At 54.4% G+C, this 20,719-nt stretch overlaps 2 protein-coding genes across 3 annotated transcripts in view; both read right to left on the bottom strand.

Moving 5' to 3' along the window:
* Positions 1-20,719, bottom strand: part of WSCD2 (WSC domain containing 2) — a 21,484-nt gene that overhangs the window by 473 nt on the left and 292 nt on the right. The window contains exons 2-9 of one of the 2 annotated variants that reach the window (XM_027894376.1): positions 11,105-12,039; positions 7,278-7,392; positions 6,719-6,903; positions 5,664-5,785; positions 5,184-5,358; positions 4,135-4,299; positions 2,142-2,342; positions 159-355 (exon numbers count right to left, since the gene is read on the bottom strand). In XM_027894376.1, the coding sequence (XP_027750177.1) occupies positions 159-355; positions 2,142-2,342; positions 4,135-4,299; positions 5,184-5,358; positions 5,664-5,785; positions 6,719-6,903; positions 7,278-7,392; positions 11,105-11,480 (1,536 nt within the window). In that variant the 5' untranslated portion in view covers positions 11,481-12,039. Of the gene's footprint in view, positions 1-2; positions 356-2,141; positions 2,343-4,134; positions 4,300-5,183; positions 5,359-5,663; positions 5,786-6,718; positions 6,904-7,277; positions 7,393-11,104; positions 12,040-20,719 lie in introns of those variants that run through there. The other variant, XM_027894375.1, reaches the window with a different exon arrangement.
* The window catches only part of RPH3A (rabphilin 3A), a 53,172-nt gene continuing 47,673 nt past the window's right edge, over positions 15,221-20,719 (bottom strand). The window contains exon 23 of the transcript XR_003572426.1: positions 15,221-15,231. The gene's annotated coding sequence lies outside the window, so the exon portion shown is untranslated. The remainder of the gene's footprint in view (positions 15,232-20,719) is intronic.

The following is a 20,719-nucleotide window of genomic DNA, read 5'->3' as shown; positions in this document are numbered from 1 at the left end:
CATCATCTCGGGTAATAATCATCCGGGACCCCCGACAGGTTCCGGAGCTTCAGAGCCGTGTCCACTGTTTTGATGTAGCCACTGATCATCTTCCTCATCTCGGGGGTGTAGGGGTCGTACTCCAGTTTCCTCAAGCCGGAGCGCTTGAAGTTGCCGTCCTTCTGGCCCTCGACGCAGAGCAGCCTGTCCTCGCAGGCAGTGATGCCCAGCAGCCCCACCATCCGCTGCAGCTGCACGAAGAGGTCCCGTTTCAGGTCCTCAAAGTGCACCACCAGCACCTTCTTCCCGTAGCGCAGCCAGTCGAGGGTGTGGGTCGCCCACCACGGCGCGTAGTTGGCCACAAACTCCGGCCACTCTGGAAAGAAGGAGCAGAGGTGGGTGGGTGAGTGTGCCCTGTGTCCTCCCACACCCCTGCTGAGACCTCTCAGTTATCCTGCTGCCTAATTGATCCTCCCATAGAAATCAGGTGGTAAGAGGGGTAATGAAACATCAATAATCAGCCACAACTCTCCTGGCAGTGCCGCACAGATCCATCCACGACATAAAAGCTCTGGGCATCGGCCTCTTCCTCGTGTCCTCCCCACAAAACCAGTGCCTGATTAATTGCTGAACTGCACTTAATTCCCTCAGGAATCATTAAACACAGGATCTGTTTCATTAAACAGATCCAGGACAATTCACCTTGTGTAATCACACCACATAAAACTTTGCTTTGGAACCGATCCAGGGATATCGTAAAATTAACGTCATGGAACCAAACAGGGGTTTGGCCTCTGCAGGGCTGGGAATGGTAGGGGGAAGGAAATCCATCCCCCTGGCACCAGCACCTGGGGGTGAGGCTGGAGAGAGGTCATGGAGCTTTTTGTTCCAAATTTGCCTCCAAATTATTTCTTGAGAGAAGGAAATAATTTGGAGAACTGGGCAGCAGGGAAGACTGGGACCCCCTCCTCCATGGCCAAGGGTCTCCCCAGGCTGAGCCCAGGTGGGATCAGCAAAATGGGGCTCACCAACCAAACAATGGAAAATCTCCACCTTTCCTAGCAAGTTCTGACAATTAAGCTAATTATGCTGTACATCCCCTGGAAAGAATTTGGTGATGTATTTTGATGCATGTCCTAATGGGATGGTGTTGGGCAGAGGGAATGGTCCCCTCTTCCTGGCCTACCCCTCCCCTTGGAGGCATGAGGCATGGGACAGGCTGGGGAGGGAGTTGAGATTGGGAAGAGTCAGGATGATCCCTGTGGTGTTGCAGTGATTGTCCCACATCCCCTCTCCAGCTCTATCTGCAGTTGGATAGGGATAAAATCTACCAAGAGGCTCCTGTCCCACTGTGCTGGGGCAATGGCAGCCCAGGGACTTTTGCAGGGAAACAAGGATTGGGAGATATTACTCCCTCCTAGTTTTATGGGATGGGGAGAGCAGGGCTGGGCTCTCTCTGGCTCCGTGAGCACATGGAGATAACGAAATCCAGGCACAAAACAGCCACAGCAGCAAAAGCTCCCCTTAAATAAACTCAGAATTAAGGGTAGCAGATGTTCAATCAAGCTAAATATTTTAACTCTTTCCAATGAAGTCAATCCCACAACAGCAATTTGTAAATTGCTGTAATTAACCAGCCTCCACAACACGCCTGTGCGTGGGAAAGGTGGTGGCTCTGGAGCAGCCGGGCACACGGAAATCCCACCCAGATACCGCCTTGTCCGTAGGGATGGGCTCGTGGTAGCCCCCACTCCCTCTGATGACACTGGGGAGAGGAGATGCCCATCCCTGCTTTGGCCCCACCCAGGGCAGAGTGGTCCTGCTGTTCCATCCCATTGTGTCCCACCCCATCCAACCCCATTCTAATCTGTTCCATCCCACTGAACCCATCCCACTCCATTCTAATCCATTCCATTCCATCCTGTCCCACCCCACTCTAATCCATCCATCCCATCCCATCCCATCCAGCTCCAGAGCCCTTGGCCATGCAAGACGATGCTGCGAGTCATGCCAGGAGATGGCCATGGTGACCCCAAAGTGATGGCACAGCCCAGAATTCCCCAATGGAGACCCAATCCGGGCTCTGCTAGACTTTATCACCAGCTTCCCAGCTCCGGTGGCCAGGCTGGAGCTCTCCCACCAGATCCCAATCCCTGGCCTACCTTTGCCCTTCCAGTGGGCGTGGGCGGCGAAGCCGATGTGTCCCCCGTACTTGCGGTTGAACTCGGCCATCAGGGCCTTGTAGGGGTTCCTGATGAGCAGGATGGCAGAGTCGAAGGACTCGATCTCCTTCTGGCCACTCTCGTGGGTCTTGATGCAAATCGTCCTCCCGCTGCGCCAGTGGTCCCGCTCGCCCTTGAATCCTGCCGGAACAGAGCCTGGTGTTATGGGAATAATGAAAGGGAGCTGGGAGGGCTCAGCCTGGAGAAAAGGAGGTTCAGGGGGGACTGTATTGCTCTCCACAGCTCCCTGGGAGAAGGGTGGAGGCAGGTAGGGCTTAGTCTCTTCTGCCGGGGTAACAAGTGACAGGACAAGAGGAAACAGCCCCAAGGTGTGCCAGAGGAGGTTCAGATTGGATATTAGGGAAAATTCCTTCATGGAAAGGGTTGTCCAGCCCTTCACAGACTGCCCAGGGAAGTGGTAGTGTCACCATCCCTGGATGGATTTAAAAGCCATGTGGATGTGGCACTTGGGGACATGTGTTAGTTGTGGCCTTGGCAGCACTGGGGGAAAATAGTTGGACTTGATCTCAAGTCCTTTCCAACACAAATGATTCCAGGATTCCATGAAAGGGAAGGACTCAGAGATATCAGGTTGCAAAGTACAGTTGGATAAAAGCAGCTGGGGCGTGAAGGAGGATTTGCATCCCTCTCCCAGATGGAAATCATTTATTTGCCCAAGTTATGAGTCACAATAAAATTCATGAGAGGGTGGATACCAGCATGGGGGCCGCTCAGAGCTGCATCTCCCTGGCCATGCTCAGCTCTACTGCTTGTTTTGGGGGGGTCAAGAAGGTATTTTATAGCTATAATCTCGCTGACCACAGCGTTTAAACTCTCCCATAAATTAAGAAGGGGGGAAAAAAACATTTTTGTGGGGCTGTGGAGGAGCCCAGGGCTGTGGTGGTGCCATGGGAGGTCCAGAGAGGGGACCACCACCCCCTGTGCCCTGCATGGAGCATCTGGGCTGAGTCCAGCATCCCTCCCAATCCTTGCAAAGCACAACCACCTGGAGCAGAGCCGAGGGGGAGATGAGCTGGAAGAAGCTGTATGACATCAATTATAGAAGTGTAATTTGCTCTGGGCCGTGCCGGGCGACTCGGGGCTGTGCTGGTTGACCTGCCAGTTGCCTGGATACATCCCGGCCCCTCCGACATGGAATTAACACAAAATCTATGCTTGGGTGGGTGAGCAAAACCCAGCCAAGGCTTCCTCCCAGATTTGCTCCCCTCCCTGGGATGTGGCTGCACCCCAGACCGGGTGCCAGGGGCTGGAACAGTCTGTGCTCCCTCAGTCAGGGCTGAGTATTTCCATCTCTGGATGGCTGGGGTTGCAAATTCAAAGGATTTCCTGTGGTGTTGGGCAAACAGGGGTTTAGGGGGTACCCCCCAGCTTTGTGAGTATTCCAGGTACAGATCCCAGCTTCACCACAGCCAAGGAATTGCAGAGGATTTCCTCTCAAAGGTGCAGGAGAAGGAGGAGGAATAGGAAAAACCTTCAAGGTCTAAGAATAAAACTGTTGTAAATGTTATAAAATGGGGGAACTGGTGCTTTTCTGTCCCCTTGCAATGAAGTGGGTTATTGGAATCCCAGAATCCCAAAATGGTTTGGGCTGAAAGGGACCTTACATCTTTCATTCCAACCCTCTTGGAAAAGGACACCTTCCACTACCCCAGGTTGCTCCAAGCCCCATCCAGCCTGGCCTTGGACACTTCCAGGGATGGGGGAGCCACAGCTTCTCTGGGCAACTCATGCCAGGGCTTCATCCCCCTCACAATTTCCTCCTAATATCTGACCAGGACACCCTCAGTCCAACCACCCCGTGGAGCAGCATCACTCCCTGCTTTCCCCTTCCTGCAGACCCACGGGATGTCACCAGGACCTTCCCCAGCTCAGGTGGGACTGGTGCACTCCCAGCAACCACCCCCCCCCTCACCTTTGTTGTAGAGAGACCCGTCAAAGTAGTAGCTGCCGGTGTAGAAGCCGGTGGCCAACTCGATGAGGTGCCGTGCCCAGGTGTTGCCAGCTCCAGGGAAGCTGGCCAGGGCCACCAGCTGCTTGGCACGGGTGGGGAGAAACCTCCTGTCCATGCAGCGGTTGTCTGCAGTGAGAACCAGCCATGGCACGTCAGGAATGTGTCATGGAAACAGGGTTTTCCTACAGGGACTTCCCACGGCCTCCCCAGAGCATGGTGGGGCAGTAGTGAGGTGGTGGGTGATACAGGGAAAAGTGCCCTGCCCAAAGCACAGAGGAACATCCCAAAAGGTCATGAACGCCTCTAGGAGTCCTAAGCACCCCAAAAGGTCCTAAGGAGAAGACAGGAGTTCTCTGCCGTTACCAGCTCCTTGCTGCCTGCATCCTTAGGAAGAGTGAGTAACAGGGATGCTTGTGCCTAGCAACGTTCCTACTTTTTATATGGATGAATGAACAACCGTTTCCAGCATGGCCTCAAACACTGAAGGGGAAATTGTGACAAGACTGCCCTGCTCTGAATCAAAACCACCTTAATTTGGGTCCTCACTTGCTCCCTTCAGCTCTTTCCTCTCCCAGTAAAAGTTTTCCCCTTTCCCTGGGCTTTCCTATCTCCATGGTCCCAATGCCAGAGGACAGGAGTACTCTCTGTGCAGCCTCCTAGGGAATTTCTGCCTGGTCACAGCTTTTTTTCCCCCCTCATATTTTTCCCTGGAGCTCATCCCCTCTGGATGGCAGAGCCCCTATGAGTTCACCGGCCGGTGCCAGGGAGGTGGGAAAAGTCCTGGCAAGGAGGGATCCTTCCAGAGGCAGATGGAAAACTGCTCTTCCCTGCAGCTGAGTCAGGCAGTGATTGCAGCTGTTTGTTCAGGGGAGGACTGATTTCCCAGGAAATTCAAAGAAATGCTAACTTTTAATGGAAGATGCTGCGAGCTCACACTCACTTTCCACCAGTATTCCCAGGAAGGGGGTGGGGAAAGGGTGCTGGAGTGATCCCTGCCTGTCCCAGCTCACCTTGCACCTGGGTCTGGTAGACCAGGAGGAATTCAGCAGTGCCACAGCTCTCGAACTCCTCTCCGGGGCATTTCTGGGCACAGAGCTGCTCGTCCTCGCGCTCGTGCAGCGGGAACAGCGTCGTGGGGAATCCACAGTGGCACGAGGTCCCTGCCAGGGCCGACAGCGGGTATTCCTGCAGGGATGGGCACATGGAGGGCAGCCAGTGGCAGTGTCCCTGTTCCCTGTTGGCAGATCCTTCCTCTACCCCTCATACCCATCCTTGCTGTCCTGGTCCAGCTGTGCAGTGCGGGCTGGTTTGCAGCATCATTCCAGCCCATTCCAGCATCATTCCATCACCCTTCCAGCCCATTCCACCATCCTTCAAACCCATTCCAGCACCCTTCCAGCACCTTTCCAGCATCCTTCCAGCCCACTCCAGCCCTTTCCAGTATCATTCCAGCACCCTTCTAGCCCATTCCAGCATCATTGCCCCGGTACCTTCTCAGTGCAGAAGTCCACACACTTGTCCACGGACATGTTGAGCATGAGCTGGCTGGCGGGCAGGGCGATGGACACGTTGTCCGGTCGGCGGAAGCACCCCCGGAATATGGCACTGCCATCTGCGAGGGAAAGAGGCCACAGTGACCCTGGCACCACTGCCCCCCCTAAAAATGACACCCCTGCACCCTAAAAACGACACTTCTGCCATTGTGTGTGCCCCAGGCTCGGGAGCAGGAGCCTCTGTGTGACACAACATTCCCATCTCCTGCCGCTCCATCGGCTTTTCCCCGGCTCCCAGCCCCCTCCGGCGGTGCAGCCGGGTTAGTTGATGCGCTCACCCGGCTGCTTACGGTGCAAAATCAGAGCAAACCCCCGGCAGCAAAGTCGGGTTTATTTTTGCCTGGCTATTTTTATCAGCTCGGTGATCCCGGGCTGCAGGAGGGGTGGAAACAGCGAGGAGAGCGGGACTGGGGCTGGGCTGGTCCCCCCCGGGATCTGTGTCCTGAGGGGTCCCATCCCACCATTCCAGGTACTGGGCACCCTCAGCCCCCTCAGAGGGTTCCTGGTGATGGGAGATCTGATTGCTGCACCCTCTTTCCCGTTGTTTGGGAATGAGGAAAGACAAGCAGCAAATGTGGGTAATTATAGAGCTGCTTAATTAGGAGCTAAACGAGCTCTTCTGACAGGGAGCACCCTCGGCTCTGTCTGGAGCTCCAGCATATCCTTCATCCCGCAGCACACACCGAATGCCCTGATAGTCAGGAAAGAGATCGTGTTCTGAAGTCCCCCAGAATGCCCTGAATTTCCACTGGGGTCCTTGGGGCTCCCTGTTCCAACCCACCCCATCCAGCAGCATTCCTCACAGGGGGATTCCTGTGGTTTGCAGGAGCAAAACTACCCCACTCACAGACCTGAACCTCTCTCAAACCACTTCTGCCGAGCCATGACCTGGCTTACGTGGCACAGGGACGTTGGGATCATCCCTCCAGCACCGTGAGGGATTCCCCCATTCCAGGGCTGAGCCAGGAGCTGTGTGGATGCCACTGACTTACATCTCCTGGCGGATTCCTGGGCCAGCTCCAGGCGGTAGATGGAGAGGCGGTTGATCCCACCACAGGTGTTGCTCCGCTCCCCCTTGCACTCCATGTTGCATTCGGACTCGCTGGCGTTCGACGCCTGGATTTTGTGCCCACAGTAGCACTCGGCCCCAAATTCCAGTCCTGCATAGAGGTACCCCCTGTGGAGAGGGAGATGGGGGGCTCAGACATCCCTGGGATTCCCCCTGTGGAGAGGGGGACAGGGGACTCTCTGAGTATCCCCCCGGCTCCGTGGGGTTTTGAAAGAGCATCCCTTCCACAGGCTGCTCATGCCCCATGCTGGAAGCAGCGCTGCATCCCAAGGGTTCACTTTTGGGCTGGTGATCATTGTAGGGCCCTTCCAACTGAAAATAATCCCATCCTATCTGATTCTATCCTATCTTATCCTATTAGTGCATTGCATCCTGTGTGTAGGGATGGACAGAGATGGTGTGCAGGGACTGATGGACATGTTGTGTAGGGATTCATGGAGAAGGTGTGCAGGGATTCCTGGAGACACAGTGCCCTGCCCTACCGCTCGGCACAGTTGTCCTGGCAACGGAAGACTGTCATCTTCTTGTAGTCAAAGAAGGACATCCCACGCAGGGTCCGCTGGCGAGTGTTGTCCACGTAGCAGCCGATGTATCGTGCTGGGGGTGGAGAGAGGAGAGGGGGGTAAGAACACACTAGGGCTGAGCTCACCCATTCCCACCTCCTCTTGATTACTCCCTAAGTAGGGATGTGCTGCAACATTCCCTGTTTTGTTTGCCTTGGAAACACGTGCTCTGGGTGCAACAAACAGGGAAAAGTGGCAGGAACACCCGCATGGATAGAAGGGATGCTGTGGCTCTGCACTGAGGATTCTCCCCTCCCTCCTCTTCCTCCACGCCAGCCTCCAAGCTCAGCAGAGTTGCTCCAAAAGATGAGCTACATAGGAAAATAACCCATCCCCTCCACCCTACCTGCCAGGAGCACAGGGCTGGGCAGAAAGGAGAAATATCATTTAACACACATTTTCCTCAGCCAGCAGCTCAGCCTGGGAGCAGAGGATGTTTGTCCAGCGCTGACACTTGGCAAAGTAAAGGCTGATGCCTGTGCTGAGAGTAAATGAAGATGCCAGCAGAGAGGGAATTGAGCTGAATGAAGTCACAGTGAAATCATTTACTTGACAAATGTAGCCTTTCCCAATAACCTGAGCACAAAGAGCCATCTCCTGCGTGCCTGCGGCGACATTCCGTGCCGGCTCTCGGCTCCTGTTAGGAGTGAGATGGTCCACAAGCTGTCCCTGCTCAGCCTCCTTGTCAGGTGCCCTCATTAGCACCCTCGTTAGTGCCCTGCTCCTTCTCCCACTAGAGTGTTTGCTGCAGAGAAAAGCCTTAGATCAACGCAGGGATGTGGAGCAGGGATAATACATCTCACCTCCTCCTTGCATTCCACATCTCCAGCTCCACAAGCTCACCTCACCCATGGTGTGCCCCCACAGACCCCCCCCATTCCCCACCAGTGCTGCAATCACCTTCCCAAGCCAGCCTGGGGGAAGGTGGAAGAGGAAGACAGAGAGAAATGTGCCTGATAACTTTAACACCAAGGCCATAACTCACTGCTCCCAATTACTCCCAGCAGAACGTGGCATTTCCTCAGGGCTGGGCAGGTTTTGGCGGGTCAGCACATTCCAGCCCCAATGGATCCAGTGGGGGCAGGATTTCTCCAGTCACTTGCACCGAGCTGGTGACTGATGTGCATTACCTTCAATCCATTGCTCTTGACATATGTGTACTGTGACTTATTGGGAAGCCAACTGGAATAATTAGGGAGATAAGAGGGCAGAAGTGAAGGGGGAGATGCTGAGAGGCGGGCGGTGGGTTCAGCGCAGCTTGCAAGGAGAGGGGGGGCTGCCCCAGCACATGCCTCACAAGGAGTCAGGAAGAATTTTGGAGCACGTTGGAAACAAGAGTGTGAACAGACAGATCAACCCAGCAATTGTCATTAAATTCCCCAAACATCCCACTCTTCCAGGAGCTAGGGATACAGGGATGGCTCTGGCTACGTGCCTGGAGTGGCTGGTCTGTCCCCCTTTCCTCATGGCATTGCTTGGTCGTGTGTCACAGCTGGAAAGTCCAGCTGGAAATGTCCAGTAAAAGACAAGGATGGATGTGGCTGAGAGTTAGGGACAGTGCCTGTTTCCCCTGCCTCACTGCCTCAAAATTCTCCCGGGTTTGGGGAAGGAGATGCACATTTCCATGGGGATACTGCTTCCCATGGGGATGCAGAAGCCATTCCCTGGCAGGCCTGATGCTGACAGCAGAGGGTGGAGGAGGAAGAGGAGGAGGACGAGGGAGAAGGAAGCAGCACATCACACTCCCGAAAGCAGAGCCGGCTTTTGGAGCGATATTCCCTCTGGAACAACCTCACATGGCAAAGCCTCCAATATTCCCTCTGGAACAATCTCACGTGGCAGAGCCTCCACAGTCGCCTTGTTAAGCTGTCCCCTGCCTAATTACCAGCACCATTAAATCCGCCTGTTCCTGCCAGATATCCCGGTGCTTTGGAGAGGAGAAGGGGAGCGAGGGGGTGCTCAGCCCATCCCCTGGGGCTCCCCCAGCCCTACCGGCACACCAGGCACAGCGGGCACGTGGGATTTCTCAAGTCGGAGAATTTCTCCACACCATCCTGCTCGGGAGCTGCCAAGAGTGATTAAAAAGGGGGAAATGATGTTTCCAGACCACATGGGAGCAGCTAAATCCCTTGAAGCCCAGCCCTGCATCTCATCCCTGTCCCTTGTGGTCGGGCACAGGAGGTGGTGGTGCCAGACGGGGTTAATTGTGGAGGACATGGTGCATATGGCCTGGATTGGAGCCTGCTCGGGCTCCTTGTGGTGTCTGACAGCTCAGGGACCATCTGCTTGGGATTCACTAAATGTCAATTTGCATTAAGAGCGACGTGACCACTGAAATGCCCCCGGAGACCCCTCGACACAGGGATACAACAGGGGAACCTCCTTCAGCTCGCTTTAGCAGGAGAAAGTCCTGTAAGCACCACAAGACATTTTTTCTTTGTTTTCCAAGCCTGGATCATGCATGGAGGACTGTACCTGCTGTGGGGGTGGTGGCTGAGGAGGAGCACCTCATGCACCGGGATCAGCCCAGGCTGGGGGGACCAAGCCTGGACCTTTGTGAAATCACAAGTTTGCCATGGGGTTGGAGGTTCCTGCTTCCCTTCATCCACACCTCCTGCTCCATCAGGAGTCCAGGGATCTGAATCTTCCAGCCTGGGATGCTCAGAGAATTACAAGTGCCAAGCCCATTAGGCAACTCTGGAGCAAGCCTGAATTTGGGGTGCAGACTGGTGTAACCATCACAGGAATTAGGGGTCCCCATGGAAGTGCATCCCCACACTCTGGAGCTCAGGAGAGGGGAATGAGCAGCCTCAGGCAGAGATGCTCCTTCCCCAGAGGGGTTGCAGAGCAGAGAGGGGACACAGGGGGTGTTTGGGTGACTGGCACTGGGTGCTCATGGGTGCCAGAGGACTGGATAACCCCGGGGATGCCAAACCCTGATGGGATGGCAGCTCCCAGCCACCCGAATTCCGTGGGAGTGTGCAGCTCCAGCTGTGTAGGGCTGCCTGCAGGATAAATAGATGGCATTTTAAAAATCGATGGCAACGACTACATTCGCTTATCCTTGGTCATTAATAATGGACCCACCTGACAACACCTCACACACCACAGACAGCAGCCAGGCAGGGATCTCCTGACTCCAGAGGCCAAATCCCAGCCCTGTTTGCATTTCCATGCCTGCATGGGAATCACAGCCAGCCTCTGCCTTGACACCCCAGCAATGCAAACAGCCCATAAATCTGGGGTTTCTATTCATTAGAGCCAACACAAGGAAAATTAAATTTGGGCCCTGGCACAGCCAAAGATGGGAGGAAGGTGGGGTGCAGCATCCCCTCAGCTGGCACCCTCAAAAAGAGAGGGGCGACTCAGAGCTTGGTGATACACAGGGGGGAAAGAGTGAAGATGGAAAAATAAAAGTGGATTATTGGCACTTGGGAAGAGAAGGAAGGAGGGAGAAGATCCTTCTGGAAACATCCTCTGGACTGGTGGTCTCCACAGTGAGGTGCCACACCCCAGGGAGTCCCTTGGGTGCACTCGAGTAGCACATGCACATGGTTTATAAATTAATAAATAAATAAATAAATACACAATTCCTGGCGGTGCATGCTCTGGAATGAGCTCCTGGCAGGGATACACAGCCAAACCAGCTCAGTGACCACTGCCCTGGCTCATGATGTTCCCTTGGGAGAGGCAAAAAGAATGGACCACCCCACACACACACACACACGCGTGTCCCCAGCCCTTACCTCTGTCCTCCTCCTTCTCGCGGCCGCTCCTGCCCCTGAGTGCCCGACTCCGGGTGCCGCCGTTGTCCCTGGCTTTTCCCCTCTCTGCCGGTTCCTTGGAGGTGCTTTTGAACCAGTGGCCGTGTCGCCGGGCCCTCCCCGGCATCGTCACCGCCGCCTTGAAGCCGCGGCTCAGCTGCATCACCCCCAGGTAGGGCAGCCCCGGCCCCTCTCCCCCCGCGGGGCCGCGGGGGCTCCCCGGGACCGTGGGCTCCCCGGAAAAGCCGGAGTGCAGGAAAACCAAGCTGCCGGCCGCCAGGTACAGAGCCAGCAGCGTGAAGAACCGCACGGGTTTCCGCCGAAAGTACCGCTGGAGTTTTACCAATAGCTTGGCCATAGCGTCTTCATCCCTCCCCCGGCAGCCGGCGCCGCGGGGAAGCTGCTCTCCGGCCCCAGGGATGCTCCAAGGGGGGCTTCACCCCCTCTGGATTGGTGCTGGATCCTGGGGAGCAGATGGGTGCCCCGAAATCACAGCGCGGGCTGCAGGGTGAGGCCGTGCAAAGGTACTGCCAGAGTCTAAAAAAGTCCTGGAGTGGTGGGGAAGGTGGATTTTGAGCCCCGTCGTCGTGACCGGGGGTTTTTCCAGAGCTGGCTGTCACCGGGTTATTTTCCTCCCGGCGAAGCCCCCCGGCTGTGCCCCGGAGACTGGCCCGATGGAGGGATCATGTCGAGGAAATCGAGGATTGAAGGTGATTTGAAAGCCGATCAGCTGCCGCAGCTCCTCGCTCGCCGGCGGCACCGGCTCCGTCAGGCATCGCTCTAATGGGAACGGCACCGCTGCCCTTTCAGACAAAGAATGAAAAGTCCCTGGACGCGTCTGGAGCCTGGAATGCTGACTGGGACCCTTTGTCTAAGGGAGCCCCATTCAGCTCACTCCCAAGGCAAGAAATCTCCACCTGCAAGTCAAACAGAGCAAGGCACACTCAGGAAAGTGTTCCAGGACACTGGGAGGATGGTGGTCCCTGTCCTGCTGTGGGGTGAGGAAGGACACCCAGGCTCTCCATGGCCTTCCAACCCTGGAAAGGGACATTTCCACCTCCCCCAGACAGGTAAATGGGTGCAGTGGGAGCGATGCTGGTGGGTGCAGGGGTGTGGGGGTGGACCCAAACCACACAGCCCACAGCTCTCTGCCTCGCTGTGCAGGAGGGGAGCTACAGGATGGCTCTGGGACATGTGCAGAATTCCCAGTTTCACCTACAGGAGGATGAGCTGTGCACCCACACACTTGCACATTTCACCCCTAGGCCCAAACACCTCTGCACCACTAGACCCCAAGTGAAACCCATGGATGGACAACAGGGTGGGAGGATGCTGCCAGTGGATTCTCCAGTACATGGCATCCCAGGGCTGAGAGATCCCATGGGAGCATGGCATCCATGTGTGACTCTCCCCATCACTGTGTTTTAGCCTCTCATGCCCCCAGTGAAGCTTTTGCCATGACATCCTCCATCCTCCAGCCAGGAACATCCCCATTCCCACCTTGCCAGCTGGGATGGACCCCCTGCTGTTCAGGGAACACACTGGTGGCTCTTGGCACAGGAAGGACAGGAGAGCCCAGGGAAGGGACAATCCTCTCCAGCCCAGCCAGGCTGGACTTCCCTCATGGGAATCCTCACTGGATTTCTCCAGCTATGGGATTCCTCCAGATTTTTCCCCCAGCTATGGAAGATTTGTTCCAGCCCTTCCTGGGATAACACCATGTGGGAAATGGCGGTGCCACCACACCTTGCTGATGCATCAGTGTGCCAGAGATGGTCTCGTGCCCAGGGTGTGCTGCCTGTCACGGTCTCGTCTTATTTTAGGAAAGGAGACGGAAATAAATGGAAAGACAAAGTGCCATTAGTTTAATGGCCTCCGTGTTCCTGCCATCTGTCTTCAGTTGATTAAATAAAAAATATTGGTGGAACATATGGCATGAATTATACATCAATATTTTAATTTGAGTTCCCGCAGTGGTTATTCAAATGCCTCTGGTTCTGCTGGGTGCACTTGGTGGAGCTCAGGGCCAGGCAGGGATAGAGCAGTGGTGGGGCACAAACCCATACCACCCCCTTCCTTGGAGCCAACACAGCCTGGGTAGAGGCTGAGGAAACTCAAAGTAGCAGCTGAGCAAGGAGATTGGCATTCGGGCTTCTCCATGTGCAGGCACCTCTGTGCAGGACACAGGAGCAGGTGACACTTTGACATGGGCAGGGAAGGTGGTCCAACCCCACCACAGAGGGCAAACATCCCCAGCCTGGTGTTCCAGTGGACCTGAGGTGCTTGGCCCTGAACAGGGATCTTACAGCTTCCCCTTCCATGCCACAACAAACCCACCTACTGGAGCTGAACATGGGGTGGTTTGGGGTGCAAGCAGGATGTCCCCGGGGCTGTCCCCACTCCCCAGTGTCCCCACTGCCACCCATCCTCCTCCCCTCCCAGGCTGGGTCCTGCCAGGCTCGCTTGACAGGGAAGAGCAGCATATAAAGAAGGAGCTTAAATGACTCTCCTTAAGCATCTGGAGCTCATCCTTCTCCATCATGAACCTCTGAGTCGCAGGTCAATTACTGCACATTTGCATATATTCCATTAATGCTCCTGCTAATTGTCTGTGGGAGATAATGGGATCAGATCTTACTCCCCGGCTGCCGAGGGCTCACAGGCAGTGGGGGCAGCAAATACAGCCGGCACCTGTGCTCCCAGTGTCACCATCAGCACTTCCAGTATCAGCACTAACACTCCCAGTATCAGCAATAGTACTCCCAATATGGGGGGGGCCCAGTGCTCCCGGTGTCAATACTAATGGTCCCAGCATCAGCAACAATTCTCCCAGTATCGGCACCAGCACTCCCACTAACACTCCAAGTATCAGCAACAACCCCCCCAATATCAGCACCAGTGCTCCCAGTACTGGCACCAGTCCCAGGAGGGGCTGGGGATATTGGGAGCTGATGGATGTGGATGCTGGAAGCTGCCCACAACACCACTCCCTGCCTCCCACCTGAGCTCCCTGTGTTGTAAGGGATGGATCCACCCCCTCAGTGCAGCAGCTTTGGGGTGAAGGACCAACCACTCTGGGTCTCCATCACCACTGTCACCTGCCCCGGGGAGTGTCCCCAGGGGTCCCATCCTGTCCCCCACTGCCTGCATCCCACTGGGGCTGTGTTTGGGAGCAGCTCTGGTGCCAGCCCAGCCCGTGGCATGGCTGGGGGACAGCTGGGACACACTTTGGCATCCAAACTAATGAAGCAAACGGGGACATTCCTGAGCCAGCATGGTGCAGTGTCCTCAGCATGGCCTTCCGCTGGCTGCTGTAAAGACTGTCTGGAAAACTGCTGGGACAGCCAGGCCAGGGAGGGATTTATTCCCAAGTCCTCGCTTGGTTGTGACCCACTGGTACACCGGTTGGATCCCACGAAATAGATGCAGCCTTGGGGAGCTGAAAAAATCTCCCAGCTGGCAGTGCCAGGATTAGGGGTGTCCCTCCCAGCTGCCCCAGATCCCCTTGGCACCCAGAACCAAAGCACAGCAGAGCGAGAGGGAGGATTTCCCAGGCAGTGGGTCCAGCTTCCTCACTGACCTCCATCACCTTGCTCCTGCCAGGAGCCGGAATCCTCATCCCAGCAGTGGGATACCCAGTTCAGCATCACTCCACACCCAACCCACCTCCCTCTGCGGTGTCAGCAGTCCTGAGGCCAAGGAGGCAAGGAACTCCTCATGAATTTTCCAGATTTATCCATCCACCCTAAGCACAGGGAGGTGGGCACAGGTCCAGGGGGGCTCTGATGAGCAGCGGGTGCGTCTCTGCCCCTTCGTGTGACCGGGATGAATGAGGCACCGATAAATTATACATTTGAGTCTTGTCTTCAAATTGCTCTGCAATTATTGGGCCCCAAGGTTCAGTTGTCTTCAAGCACCACCTCACATCTGACCACGGCCAAACACGCCGCAGGCTCACGTGGTTCCCCCAGGGCAGGAGAACAATCAGCCCATTAAAAACAGCAAATTAACCAACACAAGAATTCCATTAGAAGGAGAAGGCGATGGGAACTATCCAATTTCATCACATCATTAGCATTTCTTATCAGAGGGACAAGGAAAGAATAGGGCTTTAAAACACAGGGGGATGGGATGGAGTCTGATGACAACAATGGGGTGACGCACCTGGGGGCCCCTGTCCCACGGGAGGGCTGTGACGCAGGTACCAACCTCAGTCCCACATCTCAGGGAGTGGGGGGAGAAGGGTCCTGCACCCCACTGAGCACCTTTGGGTACACAGCACAGTATACCCCCAAAATTCCTCGGCTGAAACCTGGAAATGGGGCGACATGAAGGACCCAGAGCACGGGGTGTAAGTACCTCATCCATGGGATACAGGACACAGTCCATGGGATACAGAACCTGGTCCACAGGGGTTGCCTGGACCTGCTGTCACCCAAAAGCCATCCACTTTAGTGCAGGGACCACCAGAAAGCTCCATGTCCCTCCACCAACCCTTGGTTCCACAACACAGAGCAGCTCCTGTGCCTCACACCCTTGTGTCTCTCTGGTGTGATGGCACCAACCAGTAACACCAGTATGAAACCCCAGGGACACTGGGCACCCTGTACTGGCATCCCTGAAGCCTTTCAGCCTCCCTTCCTAGGACTGTCGTGCAGTGGGAGCTTGGAATTGCTGCTGGGCAGAAACTGGGCAGCCCCAGCTCCCAGATGAAGCTGCCGCCGTCTTCTCCAGCCCCATGGAAATGGATTTTCACCCTTTTTCACTCTCTAAAGCAGAAGTAGCAAATGAGATGCATCAGGTTGAATTTAAATACTCTTTAAATTTAAATACGTTATGGTTGGGAATGAAACCGAGCTAAACCCGGATGTTGGATGTGGAGATTTCCACCTCAGCAGGGAACACCTGGAGCATCTGAGGCAACTCCCTTCGAGCCTCCAGCACCCTCTGATGCCTCTCCCAGGGCCAGCAGAGCACACTGAGCCTTCAGCTGCCTTCCAATCAAAGCAAAGTTTATTTATTCAGCTCCTCTCTGCCTTAATTTTGCTGAGAAATGGGTTTGTGCATCCCCTCTGCTGGGGAAAGGCTTAAGAACAGCTGACTCAGCACCTTTCCGGTGTCACAGCTCATCCCAAGGAGCTGCGCCGGGATCGGATCCTGTTCCTCAGCAGTGAGACATCCCCAGGCATGTGCTTCCCTGTGGAGCTTCTAAATCCCTTCCATAGGCTAAACCACCAAGGAAAGCCCTCTTATTTGGGATTTATTGGCCTGATTTGTATAGCCAGGGCAGGGCTTACCCATCTGCCGATGGATTTTTGTGCAGGATTTCCAAGCATGTCGGGGGGTTAGTGAATCTTCCTCCTTGTTGGGAATCCATGGAAGGGTTTAGACTGGAATTAGGCGGCTGATTTTCATTTAAGGGCAAAACCTGATTTTTAGATATTCTGGAGAAGATTTATTGAAGGTCTCAGCACTTGCCCAGGGCCAGGGGAAGCTGTGGTCACAAGTCCAGACAGGAATGAGGCCCCAGCTCCAGAGGGATCACAGATCATTCATCCAGAGGGACGGGGCTGCCCCAGACTAATTGATTAACGGCTGCAAAAGGCCTGGAGCTCCTCAGAAACCAGGTCATGCTGATTGCACAACCTCCTATTAGTGTTCCCTCTGGTCTCCAGGGGACAGGACCCACAGGGCACCAGCCTCGTTTCTGCAAAGGCCAAGTTATAAATAAATCCAGGAACCCTGGGCTGGATCCTGCCCTGGGTTATTCCAAGGCACCAAGGTGACTGGACGGTGTTGCACAAGCCCAGGGCCTGCAGCACATCCCAAAAAGGGCAATTTTGTTTAATCAAGCTGATTTGAGCAACTTCAGCTCCATTTTTAAACATGGCATTGAGCTGGCATTGCAAATTCCCACGGATATCCCAGACCCCAGCCCAAGGGATGCTGAGCCCTACACACAGGATGCTGATTCCTGCCCAAGGGATGCTCATCCCAGACCCCACAGCCATTAGATGGCATCGGGTGGGGGATTTACTCTGGGGGCAGGTGAGTGGCTCCCAAACCAAATCAAATCCAGGGTGAAACCAAATCAAATCCAGGGTGTTTCCAGCCCTGGAAGCAAAGAAATGCTGTTGCCTTCAGGCCACCGATTCCCAGGTAATCCCACCTCCATGACTCTGCTCCTTTCTCTGTGTATTTTGCTCCAAAATGGTCCAAGCAGAGCCAAAAAGGGTGTTTTTTGCTTCACGCTCTGTTCCTCCACCTGCAATTTCATCCAAACACGTTCCAGCCTCTTGGAGGCTGAATTCCCCTCACACGTGTGAAAGCAGCTCATAAAGAAAACTGGTTTAAGCCATGAATCATTTAAAAAGCCAAAGGCAGGGAAGGAAATAGCCGAGTATTGCAGAGATTTGGGCAGGGAGAGGATACAGGGAATCATGGAATGCTGTAAATTAGCTGGCGCAGCAGAGATCCACAGCCCTGGTACCCAGGATCCCCATCCCAGCTGCTGAAATGCACCCTAATTCACAGCGTCATTATCACTTTAATTAATTCATCTGCAACAACCCCAATTGTGTGCGTTATCTGCTTCTCTCCATCAGCATTATCCCATCTGCTGGGTTTCTTTCGGAAGAATGTTTGTGGAAGGAGCAGGGAGCTCCCTTGTTTAGTACCAGGGCTGATTGGATTTGGGTGCTGGGAGCAGGATTCCACACTGTCATCAGCAACAAAAATGAATAATCAGCCCAACCTTCACCCGCTGCATCCCTGCTGACCCTCAGCATCCCTCCCTGAGCATCCCTCCCTAAGCATCCCTGCTGCTGGCATCAACCCCATCCCCACGTGCAAGGCTGAGAAACCTCCCTTTCCCCATTATTTCCCTGTTTTCCCTTTCAAGGCCAGAAGAGGGAATCTGCTTGGATGGGGATGACTTACAGTGGTATTTGGGAGAGGTCACCATGGAGCAGGGGGTTCCAGGGACATTAAGCCGGACTCCCCCAGTCTCCCTCTCCCCCTTCTTCCCACCCTTGCATGTCCCTTTGGACACTTAAACCCTGTGAAAAAGGTGATTTAATTCACTCAGACTATGCTGAGTGTCTGTGAAAGGGCTTAACCTAATGAGTTTTAATGTGTCTTATGTTCTGGGTATTTTATGCCCAGGCTGCAAAATCCAGTTACGGTTTTCAGTCAGACTTAGTGAGCCGAGCCCTGCATGGGAGGGGATGTGTTCACACGGGGCAAGGAGGTGGAGGAGGATGGGAAGAAGGCCGGGGCTGTCCCTCAGGGAGACACAGCTGGATCCCAGCCAGCTGCTGGCTCAGCAAAGCTCCCCCCCAGACTAAGTGCTGCCTGAATCCTGCAGGAGGGCCTCTTCCAGAGGTGGTGCTGGGGCTGGCAGCCATCCCTGGAGCATGCTCATCATTCCCAAATTCTCTGGTCACTCCATCACTGGCATTTACAGACACCTGCACAATCCCTGTGACAGTGGCAGAGCAGCCCCGAGCCACAGCCGCCGGCACATCCAGAGCCTGACAGCTCCCTATTCCAGGGAAAGCCACGACGCTGCTGTTTTTCTCCTTGTGCTTAACGATGAGGAACAAACCGGGGCAGCCAAATGGTTTTATCCCGAGGTTTTGAGCACCGGAGCCACTCTTGGCTCTGGGATTCGGGGAGGTGATGAGATACATCAAAAGGATATTTCCCAAAGGGAAATCCAGGTGCACCCCACCAGCAGCACCTACAGGACCACCCCTCATGGTATTTACAGCGGCACAAATCCCACAGAGACCATGATGGGATACGTGGGGACATCAGTGGGGAGCTGGGAAGTGTGACCCACCCCCCTCCACGGGGCTCAGATCCACTGAAACATCTTCCACGGGTGCTACTGGAGCACCCGCCACATTCAGTCCATGATGAGCCCCCCACGGACCCCCGGGTGGGGCAGAATCAAACCAAATCTGCCTGCAAAGCCCACACTCAGGTCTCCTCCGTGGAGATTTCCCTCAGCCCTCATTAATCCGGGATTAGAGGCAGCGCTGGGGCAATTAACAAACGAGCTTTTCAGGCAGCAGACAATGCCTTCACAGCCCATTAATAGTATGAGAAGGATGATTTCTTGCAGCTCCCTTTAAAACCTCCTTTCCCAGGAGGGCTGATTCCTTTCTTTTCCCACATTCTCCTGCATGGAAGAGATGGAAGGCCCAGTTTGGGAAGAGATCTGCCATTCCCACAAGTGCTGTGGGCTCACTTCTGGCTGAGCAGCACAGAACAGGTTCTCCTGCCCCACACTCCTTCCCTGTTCCCAGGCTGAGCTCCTGGCTCCAGGGAGGACCAATACACTGGTGGCAGAGGTACCAAAGCACAGAGATTCCTATCCCAGAACAGAACCTGCTCCCTGAACAGCTCAGGGAAACTGAGGACTTGGCAGTCTCAAGAGAGATGGGGATTAGGAGAAGCAGAGATTTTCCTGGGATGTGGAGCGAGCTGGGAGAGATGCTAAGGAAACCAAGGAGGACAGGGGGGCATTCCAAGGAGGAAAGGGGGCATTCCAAGCTAGCCTGAGCCCATGGGGTGGAGGCCATGGTGACAGTGAGGGTTGGTGGCACCCAGTCTGCCACACGGGGAAAAGTCTCTTCCTGGGAAAAAAGATCCCCCAGGAAGGACAAACCTTTTATTTCTGGGAGAGGAAAACCACCCACACGCCCCAGCTGAGCTGTGAGGGGACTTTCCTATCCCTTGAGCATCAGAGAGACCTGGGAAGTGCTGTGCTAGACACAGGCACCTGCAGCCGGACTCGACTCCTTGGGCTCCAGGGTCTGGGAAAGGCATCCAAAAATTCTCCCTGGAAACCCAGGCCTGTGCATGGGTAGCATAACTAATAATATCTAGAATATTATACTATAACTTATATAGAACTCATAGTGACTAATACATAGAATAGAATACTATATATGAAGCCGTAATACCTGTGAATAATATAGAGAATATAATATAATGTATATGAAAACCACAATACCTGCTAATAATATCTAGAATATTATAATATAATGTATATAAAAATCACAATAACTACTAAAATAACTGCTAATAATATATAAAATATAACATATATATAAAAAATCTAATAACTGCTTACGAACCCCATCTCAGAGAAGCCCTTCATGCTCAACGGTGTTGGACATTCCAAGAGCCAACCCAGCCAGGAGAGAGCTTTCCCAAACCCAGGGAAGGGACAGCTCCTTATAAAGGATAACTGGGCACAAATCCCCCCAGAGGAGAATACAACACTCATAGGATGAGAAAGTGCAGGTGGGCCAGGGCCAGGCTGGGTGGGGACACCCCGGGGCTGGGGGCTCCCCCCCTGCCAGGCTGTGATTCCCAGCTCTGGATTGCCAGGAAACTTTATTTAATCCTGCCTTCACAGAGGAAAGGGTTTATAAGGCTCAGCTCAAGGTTACCTTCACACTGCTCTGCAACAGCCTCTGCTCTCCCTGCACATATGGTTTGTTTAACTTTATATTAAAATATTCCCTTAAGTTGCCAGCTCTGATATGGAAAGAAGCAAATGAATAGAGGAGGGTTTTTTGGACA

Source organism: Empidonax traillii, unplaced genomic scaffold, assembly GCF_003031625.1.
Source record: "Empidonax traillii isolate 1590-97213 ecotype Southwest subspecies unplaced genomic scaffold, ASM303162v1 scaffold426:size1138770, whole genome shotgun sequence".
Taxonomy (NCBI): domain Eukaryota; kingdom Metazoa; phylum Chordata; class Aves; order Passeriformes; family Tyrannidae; genus Empidonax; species Empidonax traillii.
This window is presented reverse-complemented; position numbering and strand designations above follow the sequence as displayed.